The 27,658-nt window shown below is 41.9% G+C and overlaps 1 protein-coding gene across 1 annotated transcript in view; it reads right to left on the minus strand.

Annotated features, from left to right (window-relative positions):
• The window catches only part of kcnh8 (potassium voltage-gated channel, subfamily H (eag-related), member 8), a 104,305-nt gene extending 76,936 nt beyond the window's left edge, over positions 1–27,369 (minus strand). The window contains exons 1-2 of the mRNA XM_055656487.1: positions 26,719–27,369; positions 14,150–14,399 (exon numbers count right to left, since the gene is read on the minus strand). Of these exons, the coding sequence (XP_055512462.1) occupies positions 14,150–14,399; positions 26,719–26,976 (508 nt within the window). The 5' untranslated portion in view covers positions 26,977–27,369. The remainder of the gene's footprint in view (positions 1–14,149; positions 14,400–26,718) is intronic.
• Positions 27,370–27,658: the final 289 nt, after the last annotated feature.

Genomic DNA, 27,658 nt, shown 5'->3' on the forward strand with positions numbered 1-27,658 from the left:
TCCAATTTATCCTTCCAACTAAAGCCCTCCATTTCAGATAACATCTATTGAATCTCTTCTACACTTCCTTTAGTACTACCTGTACCACATTCTTTCTACAATGTGGAGGCAATTTCTAAAGTGTGGCCCAACCAATACCTTGTGCAGCTGTAATTAAAGGCACCATGGAAGCAAGAATGTTGAACCTCTTTTTCATTACCCTATCCACCTGTATTGCCATTTTCATGGAGCTATGAACTTGCGCAACAAGGTGCCTTGATACATACGTTTCCAAAGATTTCTGATGTTTACTATATATGTCTGACCAGTATTAGATGACCCAAAACTCATTACTTCACACTTGGCTCTGCTGCTGTTCCACCCAACTTCCCAACTGATCTATGTACCCCTGTATCCATAGTCACTATTTAAACTCCACCAAACTTCATACTTTTGGACCACTGGCATTCTAATCCAAATAATTTAACACAAACATCTCAGGACCAATCCTGTAGTACACGACTGATTGAAGCAATGGTGCTTTATTTACACACATTTGTGCAGTCATTACACACCTCTCCACTGCTACCCGCTATCTCCTATCACAAAGATCCAATTTGCCAACACAAACCGCTGCCTTCATATGTCCAAGTTTGTCTTTCACTTCGGTTTCTTTAAGAAGTATTTACATATGGCAAGGTTATACCAAAAACCAAGCTTTAAAAAGGAAATGCCACAGGTCCTATTCTGGTTGAAGCAGCACAATGGAAGCTGGTTAGGTAGATGAGGGAAAGTAATTTGCAGGGTAACGGGGTAAAGGTATTTACTGCATTGGATGAGAAAGATCTGCATAGACTCAGGCAGTCAAGTGGCCTCCATCTGTGTCAAGATATCGCAAGGACCTTGAAATTCATCTCTTCCTTTAACGGTCCACCAATTACATTGTTAGAGCACCATAGACTTGTGCAGTACAGAAACAGGCCCTTCAGCCCACCATGTCCATGTTGCCCATTGGAGTTTCCTATACTAATCTTATTTACCGGCATTAGATCCATAGCCTTTCATGCTTCGCAATTCAGGTCTAAATTTTTCTAAAATGCTGTGAAAGTATTGACCTCTATCACCTCAACAGGCATCGCCTTCCAGAGTCCAATCAACGACTGTGAGAAACATTCTCCCTTAGACCTTCTCTGCAACGACACATACATCGTTGGCTGAAGGGCCTATTCCTGTGCTGTGCTGTTCAATGTTATATGTAAAACTCCATCTCTCACCTTAAACTATTGCCCTCTTGCCTTACGTACACTCTGTGTGAAAATAATTATTAGTATTTATACTATCTATCCTTGTCATCATTTTACTTTAATTAGATAAATCTATTATACTGTAACACATGCTCAGTATTTGATGCCCATTCCTCAAATTTCTTGGGAATGCACCAAAGGAGTATTACATAGGGAATTATATAGTCTAGTGCTTTACAGACAATGAAGCCATATCTCAGAAGAGTGATGCACACACAGGATCGACTTGTTGAATTAAAAAAATTGTGAAATTCAATCCTTAATGAAAATAGGTGTCTAACTCTGATGCTTCAGACCAACCTTCAGTTGAGCTGAATAGATGCTGGTCTAAATAGTTGCTGCCCAAGCACTGTGATGAACAGTTGTTGGCTTCTGATCAGTTTGGCCAAATCTATTACTATTGAGCATACTGCCTTGGCCAAATGTGGCTGGCTAAGTTGTATTATGTGATGCATACTGATATATTCCAAGATTTCCTCGATGTGATTTACAATGTTGGACCAGTAATTAAGCATAACATCTGTCACCGGTCCACAGAAGTACACAGAACCTCTTAGCTCTCTCCCATCTGGGCAGCCAGAAGGGGGGCTACGTGAGGATGCTGTTCATAGATTACAGTTCAGCTTTCAACACGATAGTCCCCACCAGACTGGCCGGGAAGCTAATGGAATTGGGGTTCAACACCTCCCTGTGTGCCTGGGTCCTGGACTTTCTCACCGCCAGGCCCCAGGTAGTCAAGATGGGAAGGAATACATTGGAGTCCCTCACCCTGAGCACAGGATCGCCCCAGGGTTGCGTCCTCAGCCCCCTATTGTACTCCGTGTACACACATGACTGTGTGGCTAGGTTCAGCTCCAATTCAATGATTAAGTTTGCTGATGACACTGTGGTGGTGGGCCTGATCTCAGGCAACGATGAGAAGGCCTACCGGGAGGAGGTGGCTGATCTAGCACTCTGGTGCCAGGATAACAGCCTCCTCTTGAACATTAAAAAAACGAAGGAGCTGATCATGGACTTTAGGACGGCACATCATCCGAGGACGTACACTCCATTGAGGATAAATAGGGATCCTGTGGATAGGGTGAACTGTTTTAAATATCTGGGAGTCCACATCTCTGAGGATATGACATGGGCATCACACGCCTCAGCACTCGTGAGTAAGGCAAGGCAGCGCCTTTACCACCTCAGGCAATTGAGGAAATTCAGAGTGTCTCCGAGGATCCTCCAGTGCTTCTACGCAGCGGCGGTGGAAAGCATCTTGTCCGGGAACATTACCATCTGGTTTGGGAATTGCTCTGCCAAGGACAAGAAGGCTCTGCAGAGAGTAGTGCGTTCGGCCGAACGCACTATGGGAACTTCACTCGCCCCCCCTGCAGGAACTATACAACAGGAGGTGCAACTCCAGAGCAAATAAAATCATGGGAGACCCCTTCCACCCCTGCAACGGACTGTTCCAGCTGCTACGGTCAGGCAAACGCCTCCGTTGCCATGCGGTGAGAACGGAGAGGTTGAGAAGGAGTTTCTTCCCAGAGGCAATTCGGACTGTAAACGCCTATCTCACCAGGGACTAACTCTACTGAACGTTTTTCCGTTCCATTATTTATTATGTAAAATAATATGTGTGTTATGATTGTATTTATAATTTGTTTGCTTGTTTTGTTGTTTGTCTTTTGCACAAAAGTCCGCGAGCATTGCCACTTTCATTTCACTGCACATCTCATATGTGTATGTGACAAATAAACTTGACTTGACTTGACTTGACTTGACAAGCTGATCTCTCTTCCAAGGTTGTTGGTACAAGCATTGACATTAGACTGATGGGAATCAGTGGGAAACCTCTATACATTGACAAATTGAAGCATTCAGCCTGTATTCTTTCTTAGAACACGAAGGAAGGATGGAATTATGAGCAAAGGGCTGTTGGACATGGCAACTAGCCACCAGTGAAAAAACATAACATCTTTCATTTTGTCCCCCAAACTTTTCCTTTGGACATTGAAGGAATAATGAACTGAAGCCGAAGACTGAGTGTCACAGGAAACCCAGAATTGCCACTTTTGCCACATGGAGGAAGGTGGCATTCATTGTGTGTCTATTCTATCAACCTAACTACTAGGAGATGAATTCCATCAACTTGCAAATATTGTTAACTATTGGGTAATGGAAGCCAATTCACATTGCTGATAAAATCACAAAATAAAATTTAAACAAGCGCAACTGATACCTGACATTTTTGCTACAAAAAGCAAAACAAAACGTCTAGGATTTAGGCAGCACAGTGGTGAAGGTACCTCGGTGACTGCCAATCACCACCACCCCCCCGGACACTTATTATTTTTTATTCAAATCGTTTGCTATGTCGCTCTTCAAGGGAGAAGCTAAATGCATTTTGTTGTCTCTGTACTGTACACTGACAATGACAATTAAAATTGAATCTGAATCTGAATCTGAATCTGAAGCTGGTAGCGGTGGCTCAGGTGCTGCCTGTGTGGACTTTGTGCGTTCTCCCTGTGACTGCATGGGTTTTCTCCAGGCGCTCTAGTTTCGTCCCACATCCCAAGGTGCGGGTTTTTATGTTAATTGGCCTCTGCATGTTGCCCCTAGTGTGGATGCAAAAGTGGGATCACGCAGAACTTTGTGTAAACGGGTTATGGATGGTCAGTGTGGATTCGGTGGACTATATGGCCTGTTTCCATGCTGTATCTCTAAACTAAAGGTATATTGTTACTGGGTTTGTCTGTAAAATAGTATTACAAATGCAATGGAAAATTCTCATATTATGTCACTTAGAAGTACCTCAACATTTCCTCAATGCATTTATGCTGAATACATTTAGTCAAAATCAACACAGTTGAGGGTGGAAAAAGTTCCTCATATGTTGCATTCCTCGTATGTTGCAAAACATACTTGGCTAATAAAGTATTTTTGTATTGTTGATCTCTAGATTTGGAGCAAAAGGCAGTGTGGCACCATGGATTGAAGGGGCCAATTCATGTGTATATCAACAGGGTCAACATGCAAGGAATTTAGAGGACATTGTATTGTCAAAGAAGAAAGAATGAAAACATTAATTTGATAAAGTGCTGATTTTTCTGTGTCTTTAGAATGCTTTTGTGACAGGGAACTGAATATTCAGGGATATACATCCTATAGAAAGGCCAGGCAGGTTGGCAGAGGGGATCGGGTTGCTCTGTTGGTGAGGGATGAAATTCAGTCCCTTGCGAGGACTGATGGTGTAGAGTCGCCGTGGATAGAATTCAGGAATTGTAAAGGTAAGAAGGCACTACTGGGAGTTATCTACAGGCCCCCAAACAGTATCCTGGATATAAGGTGCAAGTTGCAGCAGGAGTTAAAATTGGCATGTAACAAAGGTAATGCCACTATGGTTATAGGAGATTTCAATATGCAGGTAGACTGGGAAAATCAGGTTGGTTCTGGACCCCAAGAAATTAGAGCACATGGTATTGGGGGTAGGGTATTGATATGGATAGAGAATTGGTTGGCAGACAGGAAACAAAGAGTAAGAATAAATGGGTCCCTCTCAGAATGGCAGGCAGTAGTGAGTGGAGTGCCGCAAGGTTCGGTGCTGGGGCCGCTATTATATATTAATGATTTACTGTATATATAATATTTACTATATATATTAATGATTTAGATGATGGGATTAAAAGTAACACTAGCAAATTTAGGAAAAAGGGAAGAGCAACGAGACCTGGGTGTCCCTGTACACCAGTCACTGAAAGTAAACATGCAGGTACAGCAGGCAGTGAAGAAAGCTAATGGTATGTTGGACTTCATAACAAGAGGATTTGAGTATAGGAGTAAAGAGGTCCTTCTGCAGTTGTACACAGCCCTGGTGAAACCACATCTGGAGTATTGTGTGCAGTTTTGGGCTCCTAATTTTGAGGAAGGACATCCTTGCTATTGAGGCAGTGCAGCGTAGGTTCAAGAAGTTAATCTCCGTGTTGGCGGGACTGTCAAATGAGGAAAGATCGCAAAGACTGGGCTTGTATTCACTGGCATTTAGGATGGGAGAATGTATTCACTGGCATTAGGAAGTCCCTCAAGAAGCAGTACAAAGAGGCCAGTGAAGAGCAACGTTCCCCCCTTGGCTGAGCTGCGAACCATCCTGAGAATGAAGCTGCTGACCCTCAATAGAGCTGAGTGGCACCGAAGACACCAGAAGGACAGAGCCAGGAAGCGAGCATCCTTCAAAGCCAACCCCTTCAGTTTCACCAAACAACTACTTGGGCAGAAGCACAGTGGGAGATTGGCTTGCTCTAAGGGGGAGATTGACCAGCACATCAAAACGACCTACAGTGACCCCGTCAGGCAGCAGGAACTGGGCCAGTGCAACATCCTGATAAAACCACCTCCACCCATCAAGGAGTCTGATAGTAGAGAGCAACTCCTGAAAGAGGTCCAGGACGTTGTGAAGAGAGCAAGATCTGGCTCAGCCCCTGGCCCGAGCGGAGTCCCCTACAGGGTCTACAAGAACTGCCCCTTGTTACTGAAACGGCTGTGGAAGATCCTGACAGTCATCTGGAGGAGAGGGAAAGTGGCACAATTTTCTGAAGGAGTCCGGATCCCAAAGGAAGAAGGTTACAAGAAGATCGATCAGTTCAGGATCATCTCCTTGCTAAGCGTTGAAGGCAAGAACGTCTTCGGCTCTGGCTTGACCTGGCCAACGCCAACGGCTCCATCCCGCACAAGCTGATCCAGACAGTCATGGCCAAGCATCATGTGCCGGGCCAAGTGGCAGATCTCACTTGGACTATTACAACCAGTTCAGCATGAGAGTCTCAGCAGGGTCAGTAACATCAGAGTGGCACAGACTAGAGGTTGGGATCATCACAGGCTGTACCATCTCTGTGATCCTTTTTACCTTGGTGATGAACATGATGATCAAGTCTACCAAGCCAGAGTGCCGGGGCCCTCGGACCAAGTCAGTAGTGCGCCAACCATGGACTTCATGGAAGACCTGACTGTCACCACTGAGTCAGTGCCAGGAGGCAGGTGGATCCTGCAGGGTTGGAGAAACTGATTGGATGGGCAAGGATGAGGTTTAAGCCAGGAAAATCAAGGTCACTGGTGCTGAAGAAGGGCAAAGTCAATGACAGGTTCCGCTTCAGCATCGAAGGGACACCAATCCCAACTCTCTTCGAAAGGCCAGTGAAGAGTCTTGGCAAGGTGTTTAACAGCAGCCTGAAGGATACAGCATCTGTCCAACCAACTTGTCAGGAGCTGGAGAGCTGGTTGAGAGCAGTGGACCGGTCAAGGCTGCCTGGCAAGTACAAGGAGTGGATTTACCAGCATGGTATCCTGCCAAGGATACTCTGGCCACTGTTTGTCGACTAAGTCCCAATCTCCATCATAGAGAGATTGGAGAGGAAAGTCAGCAGCTTCCTCAGGAGGTAACTGGGTCTGCCCAGGAGTCTTAGCAATATCGCCCTTTACGGAAATAACACCAAGCTGCAGCTACCCCTGAAGTCCCTGGAGTAGGACAATAGACAATAGACAATCGGCGCAGGAGTAGGCCATTCGGCCCTTCGAGCCAGCACCGCCATTCAATGTGATCATGGCTGATCATTCCCAATCAGTACCCCATTCCTGCCTTCTCCTCGTATTGCCTGACTCCGCTATCTTTAAGAGCCCTCTCTAGCTCTCTCTTGAAGGCGTTTAAGATGACTCGGGCCAGAGAGGTGATGCTGTACAGGGACTCCAGCAACCTCAAGGTTGTTCAAGCAGGGGTGGAGGTGAAAACTGGGAGGAAGTGGAGAGCCGGCGAAGCCGTGCTGCAAGTAGAGTCTTGGATTTGCCACAGTCCTAGTGGGAGCAGTTGGATTGAGGCAGCAGGGGGCCTGTACAAGGTGTGAGCAGGCCATGGACCAAAAAGTCAGATGGACTGAACTCTGGCAGGTTGAACCACAGCGTATCAAGTTCCTGGTCCAGGCAGTGTATGATGTCCTGCCCAGCCCATCGAACCTCTTCATCTGGGGCAAAGCGGAATCTCCGGATTGCCTGCAATGCTCAGGCAAGGGGACATTGGAACACATCCTGAGCTGCTGCCCTAAGGCTCTTGGGCAGGGCCAGTGCACCTGGCGTCACGACCAGGTTCTTAAACCCATTGCAGAAGCCAGCAGCTGCAGACGAGCACGCCCCACCATCCAAATGATCACCTTCGTGAAGGCTGGAGTGCAGCTGCCAAGAACCACGGCAGCCAGGAATCCGTCAGGAATCCTGGTGACTGCGCAGGGCTGGCAGCTTTCTGTAGACCTGGTGAAACAGTTGAAGTTCCCACAACATATTGCCACAACCACCCTGAGGCCAGACATCCTCCTGGTCTCAGAGGCGACCAAAAACATCGTCTTGTTGGAACTGACAGTACCGTGGGAGGACTGTCTGGCGGAGGCCCACGAGAGGAAGATGGCCAAGTACGAAGAGCTGGTCATAGACTGACGTAAGCAGGGCTCAAAGGCAAGGTGAATGCCCATCGAGGTTGGCTGCAGATGGCAGTGGAGAAAGCCTCGAGATGGCTCTGGATCAGGAGAGGAGGTCCATGGGGAGGAACGAATGCCATCTGAATACAAGTCGTGTTCTGATCAACCACGGCTGGGTCGCCTGGATGAGGGTGTCTGATGTTGAAAGATCCGAAACACCCAATGACCCCAGGTTACATCACTGATGATGTATTCAGGAGCATCAATAGATGTATTTTTTCAATCACTATGTTTCTAATAGACAATAGACAATAGACAATAGGTGCAGGAGTAGGCCATTCGGGCCTTTGAGCCAGCACCGCCATTCACTGTGATCATGGCTGTTCATCACCCAATCAGTACCCCGTTCCTGTCTTCTCCCCATATCCCCTGACTCCGCTATTTATGGAAATAATTTGTGAGGCATTTTAGATGCCTTCTGAATATTATTTTTTTTTAAACTTGATGGTAGTATTGTCATGTTAGCATTTTGAAAGAATGACATGAATCCTACAATACAACTTGGGTCATAAGTTTAATATAATTTACTGTGGCTTTTTGAGGACTAATATCTGAATAAAAATGTTGCCAAACTATTTGATGGAATAGCTAATTTCAATACTATTGAGAAGAATGTAGAATATTTAGTTCTGAAAAAGGTAATAGATGCAATTAAAATATCTCGCAACAATAATCCTGAATAAAGCTTGGCACACATCTTAATGGGCTAAAATTATCCTACTAATTTTGTGGGAAATTGTAAACACAGCTTTTTACATGCTGCATTGCAGGTTCTCTGAATACCTGCATGAATTAATTAAACACAAATCTGTCAGCATAAATTCTGGAACTCAGCACTAGCAAACATCAAAATATTAACACCATTTGTTGATCAGGTCTAACACTTTGCAGATTGCTGAAGTTGTTCCAAATGAAATCCACAAATATGGGTATATAGTGTGAGCATGAGCAGCAACAATGGCAATAACTTCCATTGACATAACAACTTCAATGTAGAAAATGTTGTATACATTTTTGTACCCCAGGAGACTTTGCTGTAGCAGTATCAAACAAAAATTATGCTGTCACATGAGGAGAGTTGAAGGCAGATGGCCCATGGTTTAGTTAATGAGGTAGGTGTGATTCAGAATTTTAAACAGAGATTTCAAGGGTTTTCCATACTTAATAGTGGATAGATCAAATTTGCAGATGATAAGTGAACTGAATTAGCATGTATAGATAATGTGCGGGCGATATGTCCTCAAGGGAGGTGCTGAGAGACTCATACTCTTTTTCAGCAAATACTCTTGAATGATTCTCAAATTATTTTGAAAACTTTTGTTTTTTCACACCGACTCTGGTATGCCATTATTTTAGCTATTATGATGTAGTTCCTTTCCTTCTATTACAGAAATTCTTCTTTGCATATTTTATACTATTAACATTTTCAAGAGGCTGTTTGAATTAGTAAGGACATGGCAGATGGAAACGAGATGGGAGAAACTGTCAGAGTATTTGCTAAATGGCGAGTCTAAATGATGTGTATATTCAGAGGATTTCAGTAAAACATACAAAATTCTCCTGCAACGCAAAAGAGAAGATGCAGCGAAGATGGTTCTCTTGGCTGGGGTTTCCAGACCCATAGTTAAAGTCTCCGAACCAGGGTTTGGCCATTGAGGACAGAAATGGGAGCATAAATAAAGAAGAAAATAGGAGCAGGGGTGGATTCCCTGCCCCACTAACCTGCCCTGGCATTCAAACAGACCAAGGCTCATCAGAGGCTCCCTCCCCTCTACTTTCAGTCTGAAAAAGAGTTCTGACCCAATACATCTGCCATCCTTTTTCTCTAAAGATGTTGCCTGACGTGCTGAGTTACTCCGGCATTCTGTGTCTATCTTCTGTATAAACCAGCATCTGCAGTTCCTTCCTTCACAAGCCTCATCTGTTCCAGGCCTCTGTGCCAGATCCCATAGCCCTCACTTCCCGGATCTTTTAAAAACTTAGCTATGTCCTCTTTAAATACTCCAAATGGTCCAATCTTCACCATCCTTTGGGGTAGAGAATTCAGACCCCCGCGACGTCAATCCGGCACACGTCAATTTTAAACGATTGTCCCCTAATCTTGTAATTGTGTCACCTCATTTAAGAATGCCATACTTGTGGAAACATCTCAACATCTGCCTTGTCCTACCATCTTAGGAACTTCCAAGTTTCGAAGACATCACCACGATTCTTCAAAAAGATATATATTTAATTGCTTCAACCATTTATGAAAGGTTAACATTCTGACCCAAGGAATTAGCTTCATCAATCTCCTTTTTGATTGAACAATACAGTTTGGAAACAGGCCCTTCAGCCCATCAGGTCCACTCTGACCATCAATCACCCCTTCAACTAGTTTGATGTTACTCCATCTTTACATCCACGGCACACACACAGGGGATGTGGATGCTGAAATTAAGTCAAATATAACTATTTACAGAGGCCAATTAACCTATAAACCCACACGTCTTTGGGATGTGTCAAGAAACCGGAGCATCCAGAGGAAACCCAAATGGTCTCAGGGAGAACTTGCAAATTCCACACAGACAGCATCTGAGATCAAGATTGAACCTGGGTCACTGGTGCTGTGAAGAAGCAGCTGTACCAGCTATGCCACTATGTCACCAATGCCAGTATATCCTTTCATAAATAAAGGAAACAAATTTTGCACAGTATTTCAGGCACAGCCTCATCAGTACAATAGCATCAATATTTTCCTCTTTCTAAGATCCACCATCTTGCCATGAAGGCCAATAATCATTTGCCTTCCAAACCTCTTGCTGCACTTGCCTCAATTTTATTTGATATTTCTGCACAAGAGCTTGGAGATCTTCTGTACTACAGACAGAGCTACGTGAAGTCCGCACTTCACTCATATGCAATTATTCTCTATTTAAGTAATCTTTCTTCATTTAAATAATAGTCTGCCTTTCAATTCCTTGCACCCAAGTGCTCACGCTTCATGCTTTCCACATTTGAACTCTTTTTGCTAATTTCTGTGCTCTATATCCCCTTACAGAGTCCACATATCCTCATGGGAACATGCCCTTTCGCCATTTTTGTGTCATTTGGCAAGCTTAGATACTTTAAAATCATATACTCATTAATTATCATTCAGCATTTATTTCTCCGTTGCCTATGCATATGCATTGTCATCATTATTTTGATTTATGAAAATCTTTGGAATACAAAAGGCAAAATATTTAGGTTAGGAGTTACTTAATAGGCATATGTATTACCTTCAGAAAATCCACAAAACACTCCTCCCAGATTCAGTATTGACATTAAATTAGATAGGTATATGGATGGGATGGGAATGGAAGGTTATGGTCTGAGTACCTCGTGCAGCACTTGCCTCAATTTTCTTTGATATTTCTGCACAAGAGCTTGGAGATCTTCTGTACTTCAGACAGAGCTACGTGAAGTCCGTACTTCACTCATATGCAATTATTCTCTATTTAAGTAATCTTTCTTCATTTAAATAATAGTCTGCCTTTCAATTCCTTGCACCCAAGTGCTCACGCTTCAAGCTTTCCACATTTGAACTCTTTCTGCTAATTTCTGTGCTCTATATCCCCTTACAGAGTCCACATATCCTCATGGGAACATGCCCTTTCGCCATTTTTGTGTCATTTGGCAAGCTTAGATACTTTAAAATCATATACTCATTAATTATCATTCAGCATTTATTTCTCCGTTGCCTATGCATATGCATTGTCATCATTATTTTGATTTATGAAAATCTTTGGAATACAAAAGGCAAAATATTTAGGTTAGGAGTTACTTAATAGGCATATGTATTACCTTCAGAAAATCCACAAAACTCTCCTCCCAGATTCAGTATTGACATTAAATTAGATAGGTATATGGATGGGATGGGAATGGAAGGTTATGGTCTGAGTGCAGGTAGATGGGACTAGGGGAAAATAAGTGTTCGTCATGGACTTGTAGGGCCAAGATGGCCTGTTTCCGTGCTGTAATTGTTATATGGTTATATGGTTATATTTGTACTGGTATTGGTCAATTATTATCACATGTATTGAGATACAGTGAAAAGCGTTGTTTGTGTGCTCAAATCATACTCTAAATTAGTACAATCAACCCATACACAAGAACAATAGATAGGGCAAAGAGAAAAATACTAGAGTTCGGAAGATAGTTTTGCAGCATAACAGCATAATAGTGTTATAGTTAAAGGTAAAAAGTGCAAGGTCACCAATGAGGTAGGTTGGAAGATCGGAAACTACATCCTAGTTTACGAGAACACCGTTCAGTAATCTGATAACAGTGGGGAAGGAGGGCATACTGAGTTAAGGTCAGAGGAAATGGTACAACACATAATTCATCTTGTCATCTTCTCTCGTAAACCTTTAAAGCCATTCCGCCTCGATCTAAAATTTCATTTAAAATATCTGAAGTAGCATTTCATTACATTTCCACACTGAAATCTTATCTCTTCTATCTTCATTTTTAGAAATATAATAATGGGGAGTTTGCAAGGAGGCGGTTCAATTGCAAGGGATGTGGATTAGAAAAGAACAGTGATTACGAGAAAGACAAATTAAACTAAAGCAGCTTTGTCGAGTGTTTAGCACCTCTCATTAATTTAGTTGCTAGTTCGTAATGGGATTTGGAGATGGAACAAAAGTACAGAAATAGCAAGTCTCTTTTGTCAGATCCTCAGTAAAGATTGCAGGCAAATGAAAGATGATTGTGTAACATTTCCTTTGATTCACCCACTGCAGCTTCTCTGAAATGTAATTTTCTTTTCTGAATCAGTTGCGCACAGAGTGCACTTCCCGGCAAGTGCATTAAATATACCACAAAACTAAACTCCCTTTGCAATGATTCCTGTAGAATATCATTTTATTATTTTCCAAAAAGACAATGGAAAATGAATACTGAAGGTCCCTGCAAAGAGCTCTTTCCAAAGTTTGCTGCTATCAGGCTTCAGCTCAAATGGGTTCACTGGCATCCACAGCTGTGAAGTCATTAAGTTGGCTGAGCAGCAAATCAAATTATATAACTCTCACAGACAGTGTGCTAGGAAGCAATCTTTAATTAACTTTTTTAATATATTATGCCGAGTCCCAAATAGAGACTGGAACATACAGATGTTATTATTGTAAAAGCTTACATAACATAATAAATTAAAAAAAAAAATCATATTCTAAAATACTCAGATGAGAAACTGCAATAGACATTCATAAAATTAGTTTTTAAGGCTTCATTGGTAAGCAGTAATTATGATTTGCCATGCCATTAAAAACCCAGTTAGAAGCCATGATATTAAGTGTAAAATTGGAAAGGTATCGTTGAACCACATTCAGATCACATCACATCAGCTCAAGTTATTTGGCTTGGGTAGAGCAAGCCAAATACACGTACAGGTACCTCGTAAACCACACTAGGAGCAACTGGGGGGCTTCCATTAAAATCCACAGGTGTAAAACGCTGAAAAGTTGGACTGATTTGCAGGGTGGCAATGCATAGCCTTTCTCCTTGTGCCCCTAGTACCCAGTTAAATAGATTCAGGCATGATTGTCCTTTAGGTAGGAGACCACCTGGGAACACCAGGCTTGTTGCTTCACTGACTGAATGCATGTCCCAGCAAGAAACTCACTCAAGACGCTTAGGCAAAGGAGAATTACCACCACAAAATCTATATTCCATGTTAATAGTCATCTTGTGCAGAATAAATTGCTTTTGGTTCTCATGACACTGCGTCGGGCCTTCTGTCTGAGCTAAGCAAACTAAACATACAATACAAACACTGCTATTTCTTAAAAAATACAGAAGGTTTTCCTGGGCGATCAACAAAGGAACTATCACAATGCATAACCAACTTCACTAAAGTGAGTGAGCAGGAAAGCCTTTGCCTCAATGTTTTAACTTGACCTTCTACAATATTTAGCATTGTATTTTAGAATCTTTTTATGACAAACAACATTTCTTATTTATTCAGAATGTTTGATAATTGCACAATGTCTTGATGCACACTAAAGAATGTCCAGGTGTATAAGAACGTGGCAGTAGATCACGGGGATTTTGAGAAAAATGAAAGAAATCTCAGACAAAAAGGCACGATGAAAACATTGCAAAGCTTAAGAGCCAGATTGCTTAAAAGAGGACCAAGAGATGTTGGGGTGTGGGGATTGAGCAATACATAAGCAGCCAGACTTGGAACAACACATTCAAACAAACAACATTTTATTGATTCTGAGAAATGTAACCAACTATGGGGTTTGAGGAGTGTTCATTTAAATAGTTACCATTGCCAGTCAAATAAAATGCTAAGCTTTGTAGATGTACTTATATTAGCAATCAAAGAATTATAGAACCTACCAAGTATTGCCAGCACCATGGCACCTTTCAGCACTTCCATGGAGCCTGAACAGACTAAATAGATTGCCTGCAGTGCATCTCCCTGCCGAAGGAGGTACTCGCCCGGAGCACAGAAGGAGGTTTTGATATGCAGGGAGAGAGATCTAAGGCAGCCACGGCTGGCGGAGGCAAACAGAGAGAGCTGCAGAATTTCCTTGTTCAAATGCATAGTGATGTCTGACCTCAGCTCATCTGGAAAGTCCTTCAAAAGCTATGAAAATGACAAGATTAAGACATGTTGGAATAATAAATGATGGAGCTAGCTGGTAAAGGTCAGGGAAGAGGTTCTGAATATGCCTCATAAATTAAAAAAAATCACCTACTATTTCAAATATTTCAAACAGCAAAATCTGCAATGTTATGATATTCAGCAACATTGGCATTTTCAGATTTCATTTAATAGCTCGTTGCATGAAGAAACTGGAATTGTTTTCAAAATACTTTAACGTTAAAATGATAATTAAAGTCTGTAAAGCATAATTAATTGAATGGCAAATGAATTGGAATGCTTTTCAGAATCTCCCCACAGAGAACCTGTTTTCTTTCTATAAAACAACTAGGAGTATGACCTCAATTATAACAGCATAGCATTTTGAAATTCTTCATTGATTAATTATTTAACATAAACATAGGCATTCATAGAACATACATGGCAAACCTTTCCATGTTAATAAAGGTTATCTTCAGGTCCATTATATTTATAGACATGCATACGTTAACTAAACAGACAACCTCAGTGGATGAAAAGCAAATAGGTTGTTGCACACCATGAGCTCAGTACAAATAATATTTGTTGAGTTGTAATATCTATATATAACATATTCCATTACATTCTTTGCGTCAAACATTTAAACTGTAAAACTTTCCCGCTCAACATGAGAAAAAATTAATCACCTGTCATTGCTACTTATCCTTTTTTCCCTCTTAGAATTCTCTTTTATTTTTCAGTTTTATTGCACGGGTTTAACATGGAAACATAGAAAATAGATGAAGGAGTGGGCCATTCGGTACTTCGAGCCAGCACGGCCATTCAATATGATCATGGTTGATCATCCAAAGTCAGTACCCCGTTCCTGCTTTTCCCCCCATATCTGATTCCGTTAGCTCTAAGAGCTAAATCTAACTCTCTCTTGAAAATGTCCAGTTAATTGGCTTCCATTGCCTTCTGTGACAGAAATTCCACAACTTCACAACTCTCTGGGTGAATTCTCTGGGTTTAATTTTGAGGAATGTACTGCTACCTAATATTAGTTCTATATTTTGCCACTAAAAAATATATTGGCATTATTACTTCTATCAGTAATTCATTCTTAAGTATAGAAAACATTCTTAAGTAATTCATTCTTAAGTATAGAAAACATTCTTAAGTATAGTAACTCATTCTTAAGTATAGAAAAGAGAAAAGAAAGCAAAAGACAGAAAATATAGAAGAAAAAAAACAGCGCTTCAGTAGCTTAGAGATGCAGAGTGAGATAGAAAATCAGATACAAATTTGGCTTGATGGGAGAAGGTGGTAGTGAATGGTTGCTAAAACCAGTGGTGTGCTTTATGGGTCAGTGGACGGTCCTTTATTGTATTATGTTTTACTGTATATTCATGATTTGGAAGAGATGATAACAACATTTGTGGTATAGTGAACAGTGGGATATCACTAAATATACCACCAAGACATATATATTTTAGTTTATAGATACAGCACAGAAACAGGCCCTTCGGCCCACTGAGTCCGCACCAACCAGTGATCCCCGCATAGTAACACACTGGGGACTATTTACACATACACCAAACCAATGAACCTACACACCTGAACGTCTTTGGAGGAAACCAAAGATCTTACAGAAAAACCCAAGCGGTCATGGGGAGAAAGTACAAACTCCGTACAGACAGCACCTGTAGTCGGGATCGAACCTGGGTCTCTGACGTTGCAAACGCTGTAAGGCAGCAACTCTACCGCTTTGCCACCGCGCCGCCCTTGTTAAACAATCCATTCTTGTGGTGCAACTATACTGGATTTATATCTATCAAAACTTCTGCAGTTAATAAAAGTGACTGAAATATGATTAAAATCTATAATGTATGGAAGAGATCAATATATTCATGAGCCACAATGACAAAGTTTATATGGGTGTTTCTGTAAATACAGCACTCAGTTCAAATTTCCAAGATATTTTCCTGTTTTTGTGTAATATTCTGATTTTTATGATTTATCACCCGATGGTTTTCTGATGCCCCAAGATTTTTGCAGCACAGCATTAGTAGCAGCGTCCATTTGGTCACATGTTAAATGTATGAATTAAAAGCAGAGTAACCGTTTCTATATTTATTGTTTCTTTTTTATTGTTTATATTTTGTGTTTAATCTTTCCATTGAAATACTTCATAATGAATAGAACAAAATTATGAAATAAAATTCTAGTTTGCTCACCTATTTTATCGATGTTTCATTCTGTAGTTCCTCCCATTGTCTAACATTGTCAAGTGTTTTGCACTCATCGCGATTAAAAAAAATACAAACAACGCGATTTATAATGAACCTGGAGTGAAGTATAGGCCTCTTGGTGGGTTATGTGCCGACATTTTGTAAGGGAGTTTAGAGATCAGTTAAGAAAATGCTCGTTTTTTTTCAAATTTTGAAAGTATTACATTTTGGTCAAATTCTGGTTTGATTTTGATCACAAATGAGCTCAAAAGGATCATAAGTAGGCCTATTGTTGATGCTGTGGTACTTCATTATGATTTAATAACTTTCAAATTTGGCAACCCATTGTTGGTACCCTTATTTATGGAAACACACATATATCTTATTCTGTCATGTATATCTGCATAATCCTTGAATTTTTATGATTTTTAAAAATATTTGTTTTTTTTTTCATATATTCACCCAAGTTTGCACCATTCATGAGTGATATTGATGTTGCTGCAGCCAGAATCAGGATTTCTAGGTTTTACTGGGAGTTCTGTCATATTATGGAGGAGGGGGTGGCCAATTCCACGATTCTGACAATGGCAATGGTGATTTCAATAGAAATATAGATTTGTGGTAAGATACCTACCCAAAGCGTGTGCGGTGTCTGTTTCATTGTCTGAAAGTGTGGTGGAAGCACAAACATTCATCGTATCTAAAAGAGTACCTGAATGACAGCCTGATGTGATTTAGGCACAGACTGGGAATTAGGATTTATCTGCATCTCTGCTTTTTCTCGATATTAAACCAACTGGAATCAATGCCCTCCTTCTGTGTTGTAAGTTTCTGTCATCCAATAGAAATTATCTCCTGAAGTTTGTGAATGTATCACTTATTTTCTTAAATAGCTACAAGCACATTACCTGCATTAAATGCCATGATGACTAACAGCAGTATTTTTGTTAGATATATTTATTGTGACAAATATAAAATGTTATGGAGACAAACATGAGTCACTGACTAAAACTGAACCAACACTATAAGAGGTGATATTTACAATGTGATAGAGAATTGATAGGATACTATAGTCAGGATATTATTCGTTAAAGATGATGTGTATATATATATATCACTTGCACATGATTATTAAGCCAGTGCAATTATTTTTAAATTGCTACATTAGCATCATATAACTGCAGACCACTGTGTTGATGGTGATCCAAAGGTTAAAGTGAAATGTCTGTCATGAAACGGAATCTATCACCAAAATCATAAACTGGGATCACTGCACCAATTGAACCTTGCAGATGTAAATATCAGACTGCAGGCATATTTCCAATCTATTTCACAAAATGGAATCATGGAGTAACTCAGCATTTCTGGAGAAAAGGAATGGGTGACGTTTGGAATGCACTACCCAAAAGGAATGCTCGAATCGAAACATCACCCATTCGATACTGTCTGAACCGCCGAGTTACTCCAGCTTTTTGTGTTCCATATACATACTGCAATAAAAATTTGCCCCTCAAGTTGGTAAAACTATAGTTCTTGATTCTCTAATCCCAGGAAAAAGAATATGGTGTGTATCCTAGGGTCCAAGGAATAAAGTCCGCCTTCCCAGCCTCTCCATTAGTCAGATCTTCAAGTCTTTTCTGCTTAATAACATCTTCCCTGTAGCAGGCTGACCAAAACTCCAGGGTGTCAGGGGTTATTGGGGGAAGGCAGGAGAATGGGGTTAGGGGGGAGCGATAGATCACCCATGATTGAATGGCGGAGTAGACATGTAGGGTCGAAAGGCCTAAAGGGCATGGCCCACTATGGCGACCTTATTGGCGAGTTTAGGAGAGTCTGCGCTCGCAGCATGGTCGACACATGGTCGTAGGTGGTCACAGGTAAGTCTCCTTCATGGTTGAGAGGAGCTCCCCATAGTGGTTACTACTCGCGGCCTCAGTTTGGTCGTGGTAAATTTTTCAACATGTTGAAAATTTTTCTGGGAGCAAAAATTGGTCGGCATGGAGAACATCGATACTTTTGAACTCGTAGTGCCGTGGTAGTGGGGTCACCATGTTGTTGTAGGTAGTTGAGATAGCCGTAGGTAATCTCCTTTGCTGACCGGGCATTTTAATTGGCTCATTAGGGGAAAAAAACGTAAGCACGAGTTTTCAGAACCAAGGGAAACTGACTGGTAATGTTAAATGCCCGCTAAACTTCACAGCTGTGTATCTCTGGAATATTAAAAAATTTCTGGTTTCTTAAAAGTGTCTCCACTCATTCTCCCCCCCCCCCCCCCTTTCTCTCCCCTTCTCCCCTCCCCCCCCCCCCCCCCGCTCTTTTAAAGAACTTAATGCACACTGTGCTAGCCGTCTTTAACCTTCCTGCTCATCGCGGGTATCACCCTGGCTTTGCACCATGTGAATTTCAGACAGCACTCCCCCGCTTTCCCTGGCCCCCGCCTTTGTGATATGTTTGTGTGTGTGTGTTCCGCGCTGATGGTCGATCCAGCTTGCGGTTTTTCATGCGAGTGCCCCCGAGCTTGAAGGTCGCGGACAGTTTGCTGAAAAGTCGCGTAAGTGGGACAGGCCCTTAACTCTGCTCCTATCACTTATGAACGTATGAAAACTGAATAGAACTCTATGTGCAGCCGTACCAACATTTTGTACAACTGCAACATAATGTCCCAACTTATATACTTAATGCCCTGAATAATGAAGGCATTACCTTCATCACACTATCTGCCTGTGACACTGCTTTCAGTGAACCTCACACTCCTCAGCAAGGCCAGCTGCATAATCAAGGATGGGTTCCACCCTGGCAATTCCCTCTTCTCCCCTCTCCCATCAGGTAAAAGGTGTTAAAAAGGAACACCTCCCGATTCAGGGACAGTTTCTTCCCTGCTGTTATCAGGTAACTGAATAATCCTGCCACAATGAGAAAACAGTGCTGAACTACTATCTACTTCTTTGGTGACCCTTGGACTTGTCTTGATTGGACTTTGCTGGCTTTACCTTGCACAACCTTGCAATAAATATCAGATAAGGATATTCCCTTATCCTGTATCTATACACTATAAATGGCTCAATTGTTATCATATTGTCTTTCTGCTGACTGGATAGCACACAAAAGCTTTCTAGCATTCACCGGGACTTAATATTGACTTCAGTAATTTCAGAAAGAAAATGCTCATTTCATTTCTTAATTTACCACAATGTTCTATTAAGACTGAACCACATTTGGACCACTAATTTATGTTAGTACAGGTTGAAATAGATCTTACAGGAATAATTATTTCATTTGATGCCAGAAGCCAAGCAAAGATCAAGTGTGCTAATATGGTTTACAAACAGGGGTAATCTTTGCAATATCATGACTGGAAAATGTTCTCTGTTGCAATCTACCTCAGAAAAAAAAACTGAATGTTGCATGTTTACACCAAAAAACACAAATTACCTAATTTGTTGACCTTTGCTTGAAAGAACTTGGTGTTGGAAATCTAGAAAGCTCAATGTTCAATCAATGGATATTTATTGTAACACATGCAATTGAACATTACACAGTGAAATTAATTTTGCATTTAATAAAGCCGGCAGCCCCAGGTGTGGCGCCATTCTATCGAGTGCAAAGTCCGAACTCCCGCGTGTTCTTTCTACCAGAGTTGGGAGGAGGAGAGATAGGACTAGTTGAGGGTAGTTAGGATTGTGGGTTCAACTCATATCCCATGTGCTGAATGGCATTCTGCCATTTGGGGCCTTGGTTTTGTGGAGGAGCTGTTTGTCAATTGTCTGGGGAGCCAAAACAACTTGAGCTTCACAATTCCAGAACCATAGGTACAGACCAATATTCGTGCTGGAATTTCTTGAAAAACAATGGCAGTGAAGAACCTTTTCATTACACAGTTATTCTGATAACTATCCTAAATTCACAGAATCAGCCAGTGAACTGTGCACTGATCCATTAATGAGATGACATGTTCTGCTTTGGAGTTGGGAATCTAAAATTCAGTTTGGCTCAGCAGTAGCAGATGGAGAGTCAGATGCATGTTTCCAAATAACATAGCTTTCCCACTTTCCCTGGGGTCCAAAACTGCACCATCCACAGACATAGAGCATCACAAGCATCTGCCCTCTCGTACAACTGGAAGTGTCAGTGATCTTTGTTTTACAACTTGGTTATAAGCACAGAATGAGCATCAATCAACATCTAATGGGAACTGCAATTTATGCATAAGATATTCCATATGTGATGTCTTCTTGCATTTTATAATGATTGACCACTGCAGTGTTCAGTGGCCCCTGTGCCTGATTAACTTTGTAACTTTGTTGGTGCCAAAACGTGGTAAGGCTTGTGTACTGCTTAGGTGGAGTCTGCTGTATGATTTTATCGGGTTGTATGCAAAACAAAGCATTTCACTTTACCTAGGTACATGTGACAATAAAGTATCATTGAATTGTTAACATAATTCTTAGGGTAAAATTCTACGCCAGGAGCATCTATATTACTAAAAGTCTAATCTTGACCACTTTCTGTTGTTCCGTATATTGATTTTAGAAAACACACTGTCACTTATGGCTGTGATTTTTGGCCACCTTACTTGGAGCCCCTCTCTACTGCGCAGGACAAGAAGATTTTTCCCATCGATTAAAAATAAAAGAGTTATTAGTGTTTAAAAAATGTTGAGATTCTCTCTCCTGAAGGCTATGCCCCTTCCGGAGGGACTATAAAACCCAAAAGTGTGGAGGTGCCTCAGTTCTCTGCAAGATGGGGGAGCGAGAGATCGCAATTCTCAGTCTGAGCTGTGAATAACACTGAACACATGTCTACTAAACTGTGAGTGTTTTTACTGACTTGTCAGTGCCCTTAATGTGGTTTGAAAATGAAGTTTGAAAATGCAAAAGTGTGTTTTGGTTTTGAAAGTGCTAAAGCAAACTGTGTTGCCTTTGGTTTTGAAAGTGCTAAAGCAAACTGTGTTGCCTTTGGTTTTGAAAGTGCTAAAGCAAACTGTGTTGCCTTTGGTTTTGAAAGAGCGAAAGCAAGCTGTGTTGCCTTTGGTTTTGAAAGTGCTAAAGCAAGCTGTGTTGCCTTTGGTTTTGAAAGTGCTAAAGCAAGCTGCGTTGCCTTTTTTGAAAGTGCTAAAGCAAGCTGCGTGCCTTTGGTTTTGAAAGTGCTAAAGCAAGCTGCGCTGCCTTTGGTTTTGAAAGTGCTAAAGCAAGCTGCGTTGCCTTTGGTTTTGAAAGTGCTAAAGCAAGCTGCCTTGCCTAATTAGAGCAGCTGCCTTCTATATAATTAAAAGTCTAATCTTGACCACTTCCTGTTTGCTTTATATTGATTTTAGAAAAAACGCTACCACGTACGGCTGCGATTTTTGGCCATCTTACTAAAATGCTAAAGCAATCTGCCTTGCCTTTGGTTTTGAAAGTGCTAAAGTGAGCTGCCTTACCCAACTAGAGCTGCCTTGCCTAGTTAGAGCTGCCTTGCCTTCTATATAATTAAGTCTAATCTTGACCACTTCCTGTTTGAGCTTTATATTGATTTTAGTAAAAACGCTACCACATATGGCTGTGATTTTTGGCCATTTTACTCAGTTCCCCTCCGCTCATCAGGTGTCAAGGGTTTTTCCCATTGATGAAAAATACAAGAGCTATAAGTGTTTAAAAAATGTTGAGATTCTCTCTCGTCAATCACGCCACGAAGGTCACGCCCGTTCTGGTGGGAGGGACTATAAAACCCCGAAGTGTGGGCGTGGCTCAATCTCTGTAAGATGGGGGAGGGAGAGGTCACGACTCGCTGTCTTTAGGGGCCTAGCACATTGCTTGAAATGGTATGAAACTGCACTTGAATTTGGTGCCCTTGCACCCTGCTTGAAATGGAATTTCAAGGAATATCTATGAGTCAACTGCAAGCCCACCAGCAGTGAGTGAGTGAGCTGCCAGCACAACAGGCTTGAGTGACTGAGCTGCCAGCCCAAGAATGCATTTGGCCCACAATGTCCACACTAGCCCTCTAGAAACCAGCCCCTTCAGCACACAACACACCAATACTAGTGCTCCAGAAAGCCCCCCACTGGAATTGGTGTAGAGGCGGAATATTGCATTGGGGTCCAGCCCTCCCGTGTGATGCTGGGACCCAACGGTTCCCACTTAGTCTAGTAAATTCCAATAAGTTTTCCCTCTTGTATAATCACTTCAACAGTGCCCATTTACATCTGGATGGTATCTCTTTCAATAGTGGTGCAACGCAATTCAAAAACACATTGGACTGTCAAACACCAGGCCAATACTTGGCAGTGATTACAGTGCCCATATTATGATTTCATAAAAAAGATAAAGAGCTGAGGAAGATAAAGAAGTATCACAACCAGTAGTGGGAGAGTCTAGGACCAGAGGACACAGCCTCAGAATAAAAAGGATGTACCTTTAGAAAAGAAATGAGGAGGAATTTCTTAAGCCAGATGGTGGTGAATTTGTGGAATTCATTGCCACGGATGCTGTGGAGGCCAAGTCATTGGGTATTTTTAAAGTGGAGATTAATAGGTTCCTGATTAGAAAGGGTGTCAAAGGTTATGGGGAGAAGGCAGGAGAATGGGGCTGAGAGGAAGAAAAATAGATCAGCCATGATCAAATGGCAGAGCAGACTCAATGGGCTGAATAGCCTAAATCTGCTCCTATGTCTTATCGTCTAATCTTACTTGTTCTGAAAGGGATAGGTTAGCACTGAAATAGTAATTGTTGGAGATCCATTTCAACGGTAAACCCTACGCATGGAACTGGAAAATATCTGATATTTGTACAATCAATTCACCATATATAACAATTTATAACAATTTCTATTTATCGTTCTGTAAATCTATTAAAATATAACTTTGCAAAAGGATTTGAGTATAGGAGCAGGGAGGTTCTACTGCAGTTGTACAGGGTCTTGGGCGAGACCACACCTGGAGTATTGCGTACAGTTTTGGTCTCCAAATCTGAGGAAAGACATCCTTGCCATGGAGGGAGTACAGAGAAGGTTCACCAGACTGATTCCTGGGTTGTCAGGACTTTCATATGAAGAAAGATTGGATAGACTCGGCTTGTACTCGCTAGAATTTAGAAGATTGAAGGGGGATCTTATAGAAACGTACAGAATTCTTAAGGGGTTGCACAGGCTAGATGCAGGAAGATTGTTCCCGATGTTGGGGAAGTCCAGGACAAGGGGGTCACAGTTTAAGGATAAAGGGGTAATCCTTTAGGACCGAGATGAGAATTTTTTTTTTCACACAGAGAGTGGTAAATCTCTGGAACGCTCTGCCACAGAAGGTAGTTCATTGGCTATATTTAAGAGGGAGTTAGATGTGGCCCTTGTGGCTAAAGGGATCAGGGGGTATGGAGAGAGGGCGGGTACAGGATACTGAGTTGGATGATCAGCCATGATCATATTGAATGGCGGTGCAGGCTCGAAGGGCCGATTGTCCTACTCCTGCACCTATTTTCTATGTTTCTATGTTTAATATGTGAATTTTTCGCTAATTAGTGAATTCCCGACCCTTTACCGTAGTCTTGTCTTCTTGTCTTCTGGTACTTTCTCTTGCCTCAGGAGGAGCAATGAATGCTTGTTCATTCCTGGTTACGATCGGACCTTCCAGGTGAAACAGTGATTCCTTTGGCCTTTTTCTATTCTACTACACTACACTTGGTGTTCACAGTGTCGCCTCCTCTACAGAGGAGAAACCAAACGCTGACTGGATGCATGCTTTGCAGAACATTTGCATTCAGTCTGCAGGAGTGTCCCTGCTGCCTGCCACTTTAATTCATCATCCCACTCCCACTCTGACCTTACAGTCTCTGGCTTCCTGTACTGTTAAAACAATGCTCAACACAAGCTTGAGTAACAGTACCTCATCTTACGTCTGGGCATGCTGCAGCCTGCAGGAACCAAAATTGAATAATCCAGCTTTAAACAACTCACTCTTTCTGTTTGTTACACAATTGATTATTTCATCCTGTCACCATTTTGGTTTGTCTGTCCATCCATCCATCCATCCATCCATCCATCCGTCCATCCATCCGTCCATCCATCCATCCATCCATCCATCCATCCGTCCATCCATCCATCCGTCCATCCGTCCGTCCGTCCGTCCGTCCGTCCGTCCATCCATCCATCCATCCATCCATCCATCCATCCATCCATCCATCCATCCATCCATCCATCCATCCATCCATCCATCCATCTATCTATTCCACGTTGGGGGAACAGACCCGACGGGTCTGAACTTGGTCTAGTATTTTCTATGTTTTGTTCAGTCTGGCCTACTGTGCAGGATCCCCGGCCTTACGTAAGATGTTTCTTGGAGAAGGAGGCTTCATCTGAACTTAACTGCACTTTAATTGTAGTATCTTATTAAATGAGAGATACTCCCTTTATTACATCCCCCTCACTGCCTTCCCTGAGACCAAACTTAACTTATTCTTTTTACATTGTCTGAAGAACGGTCACAAGCCGAAATGCCATATATCCATGTTCTCCAGAGATACTGCCTCACTGACTGAGTTACCCCAGCACTTTGTGTCTTTTTTGGTAAATCAACATCTGCAGTTCCTTGTACCTACATCTCTATTCAATTATATATTTAAAAAAAAAAAAAATTATAAACTTTATTACGGACTCAAGGTCCAGACAAGGGGCAACATTACATTAAAAATACATTACATATCAAATATCATAAATATATATAAAATCATGGTATATCACATAAAAAGATCATAATTTATATTTTTTTTAAACCCACAATACTTAAGTTAGAAATCCAGATTAAAAGATATAATGAAGTATAATTGAATTATTGAATCTTGCTTTATTTCCCCAATTCAAATGAAGGGATCCAGGCTTGAAACGTTTAAGAAAGAACTGCAGATGCTGGAATAATTGAAGCTAGATAAAAATGCTGGAGAAACTCAGCGGGCGAGGCAGCATCTATGGAGCGAAGGAATAGGTGACGTTTCGGGTCGAGACCCTTCTTCAGACTGATGTGGAGGTGGGGTGCGGGAAAAAGAAAGGAAGAGGTGGAGACAGTAGGCTGTGGGAGAGCTGGGAAGGGGAGGGGTTGGAGGGAGAAAGCACGGACTAGCTGAAATTGGAGGTCAATGTTCATACCGCTGGGGTGTAAACTGCTCAAGTGAAATATGAGGTGCAGCTTCTTCAATTTGCAACGGAACTCACTCTGGCCATGGAGGAGGCCCAGGACAGAAAGGTCGGATTCGGAATGGGAGGGGGAGTTGAAGTGCTGGGCCACCAGGAGATCAGGTTGATTAGTGCGAACCAAGTGGAGGTGTTGGCCAAGCCTATGCCAATACCTCCAACGGGATCCCAGCACTGGCCACAGCTTCCCATCTCTTCCCCATTTGGCTTTCTGCAGAGACCACTCCCTCTGTAACTCCATGGTCAATTCGTCCCTTGCCACCCAAACCACCACCTCCCCTGGTACTTTCCCTTGCAACTGCAGGAAATGCTACACTTGTCGCTTTATTTCCCCCCTTGACTCCATCTAAAGACCCAAGCAGTCTTTCCAGGTGAGGCAAAGGTTCACCTGCACCTCCTCCAACCTCATCTATTGCATCCCCTGCTCTAGGTGACAGTTGCTCTACATCGGTGAGACCAAGCGTAGGCTTGGCAATCGCTTCGCCCAACACCTTCGCTCGGTTTGCCCTAACCACATGATCTCATGGGATACACTGTAACAAGATGACAGGCAATGGACGATGGGCTGGAGGAACCCTGCGGTTATTCACCCTCATAGCCTTTGAAGATTCTTGTTTTATTCACACACAATGCTCAGTAAGTGAAGGAGGAGTGGAACATATTTTGTTTTCCAACTCTTTGAGAGCCCAGAAACTTGCAATCCAGTGGAATGAAATAATGGAAAAAATCAAGAATCAATCAGAAAAGATAGACACAAAATGCTAGAGTAACTCAGCAGGACAGGCAGCAACTGCCCCGCTGAGTTACTCCAGAATTTTGTGTCTATCTTCATTGAAAAGAGGAATACGCATTTGCTTTTGGAAATATTCCTCTGCAAATTTCGATCTGCAAATCTACTGACACTAATATGCTTAAATAATTTTTCCACCTTAGCAAATATAAAATAAGGAAAGTACCTCCTTAGCGTCAATCCCATTATTGACTGACCACGTTGTCTGGAAGTACTCCAGCATTCGCTGTTTCAGCTGCTTTGGGAGGTGGTGGACGCGGATAAAATCCTTTAAATCTTTAATTCTGTGATGATACAGGGACCACCTGGAGTACATTCGCTGAATGATAGCAGTTACATTTCCAAAGACCAATGCGTGCATCAATGCTGAAGAAGAAAACAGAAGTGTATTAGATTTCACAGCAATGAACAGTGCTGGCCACATAGTTGTTTGTTTGATTATGAATTAAACATTTACATGGTTGAGCAACTCTGTAGTGGAAAGAAAATCAATTCCTTAAATTCCTGTGGGTTTCAATTGAGATTGAGAATTGAACCTAACAGTCAATTGAATAAACACATCAGAGTTGCCATCCAGCCAATTCCTGGGAAACCCTGTAGCAGCTCAACCCAAATGATATTCCATCTATGGAGCAAAGCAGTTGCGGAATCTACAGTAATTTAATGCTAGAATTTTACACAAACATCCAAAGCCTCCAATCTGTTGAAATGCTCACAGATTAATTAATATCTGGCAAATCAAACTATACATTTAGAACAAATAGAGTCAGAGACGTGCAGAGTAGAAACAGGACCTTCGGCCCAAAATATGCCCACACCAACCAGCATGTCCCATCTACGCTAGTCCCAGCTAACTGCATTTGGCCCATATCCTACTAAACCAGTCCTATCCATGTACCTATCCAAATGTTTTTCAAACGTAGTGATATAATTCATAAATCCTTAATGTCACATGTAATGTCACAATGAAATTCTTTGCTTGCATATCCAAGGTATGCAAATAGTCATCCATAAAGGGTGCTTACAAAGTTACAAAAAACCCCCGCCAGCTCCTCCTTTGTTCTCCCCCTCCTCCACCCCCCCCCCCCCCCCCCCGCCCCTCCTCA

This window comes from Leucoraja erinacea, chromosome 2, assembly GCF_028641065.1.
Source record: "Leucoraja erinacea ecotype New England chromosome 2, Leri_hhj_1, whole genome shotgun sequence".
Classification (NCBI taxonomy): domain Eukaryota; kingdom Metazoa; phylum Chordata; class Chondrichthyes; order Rajiformes; family Rajidae; genus Leucoraja; species Leucoraja erinaceus.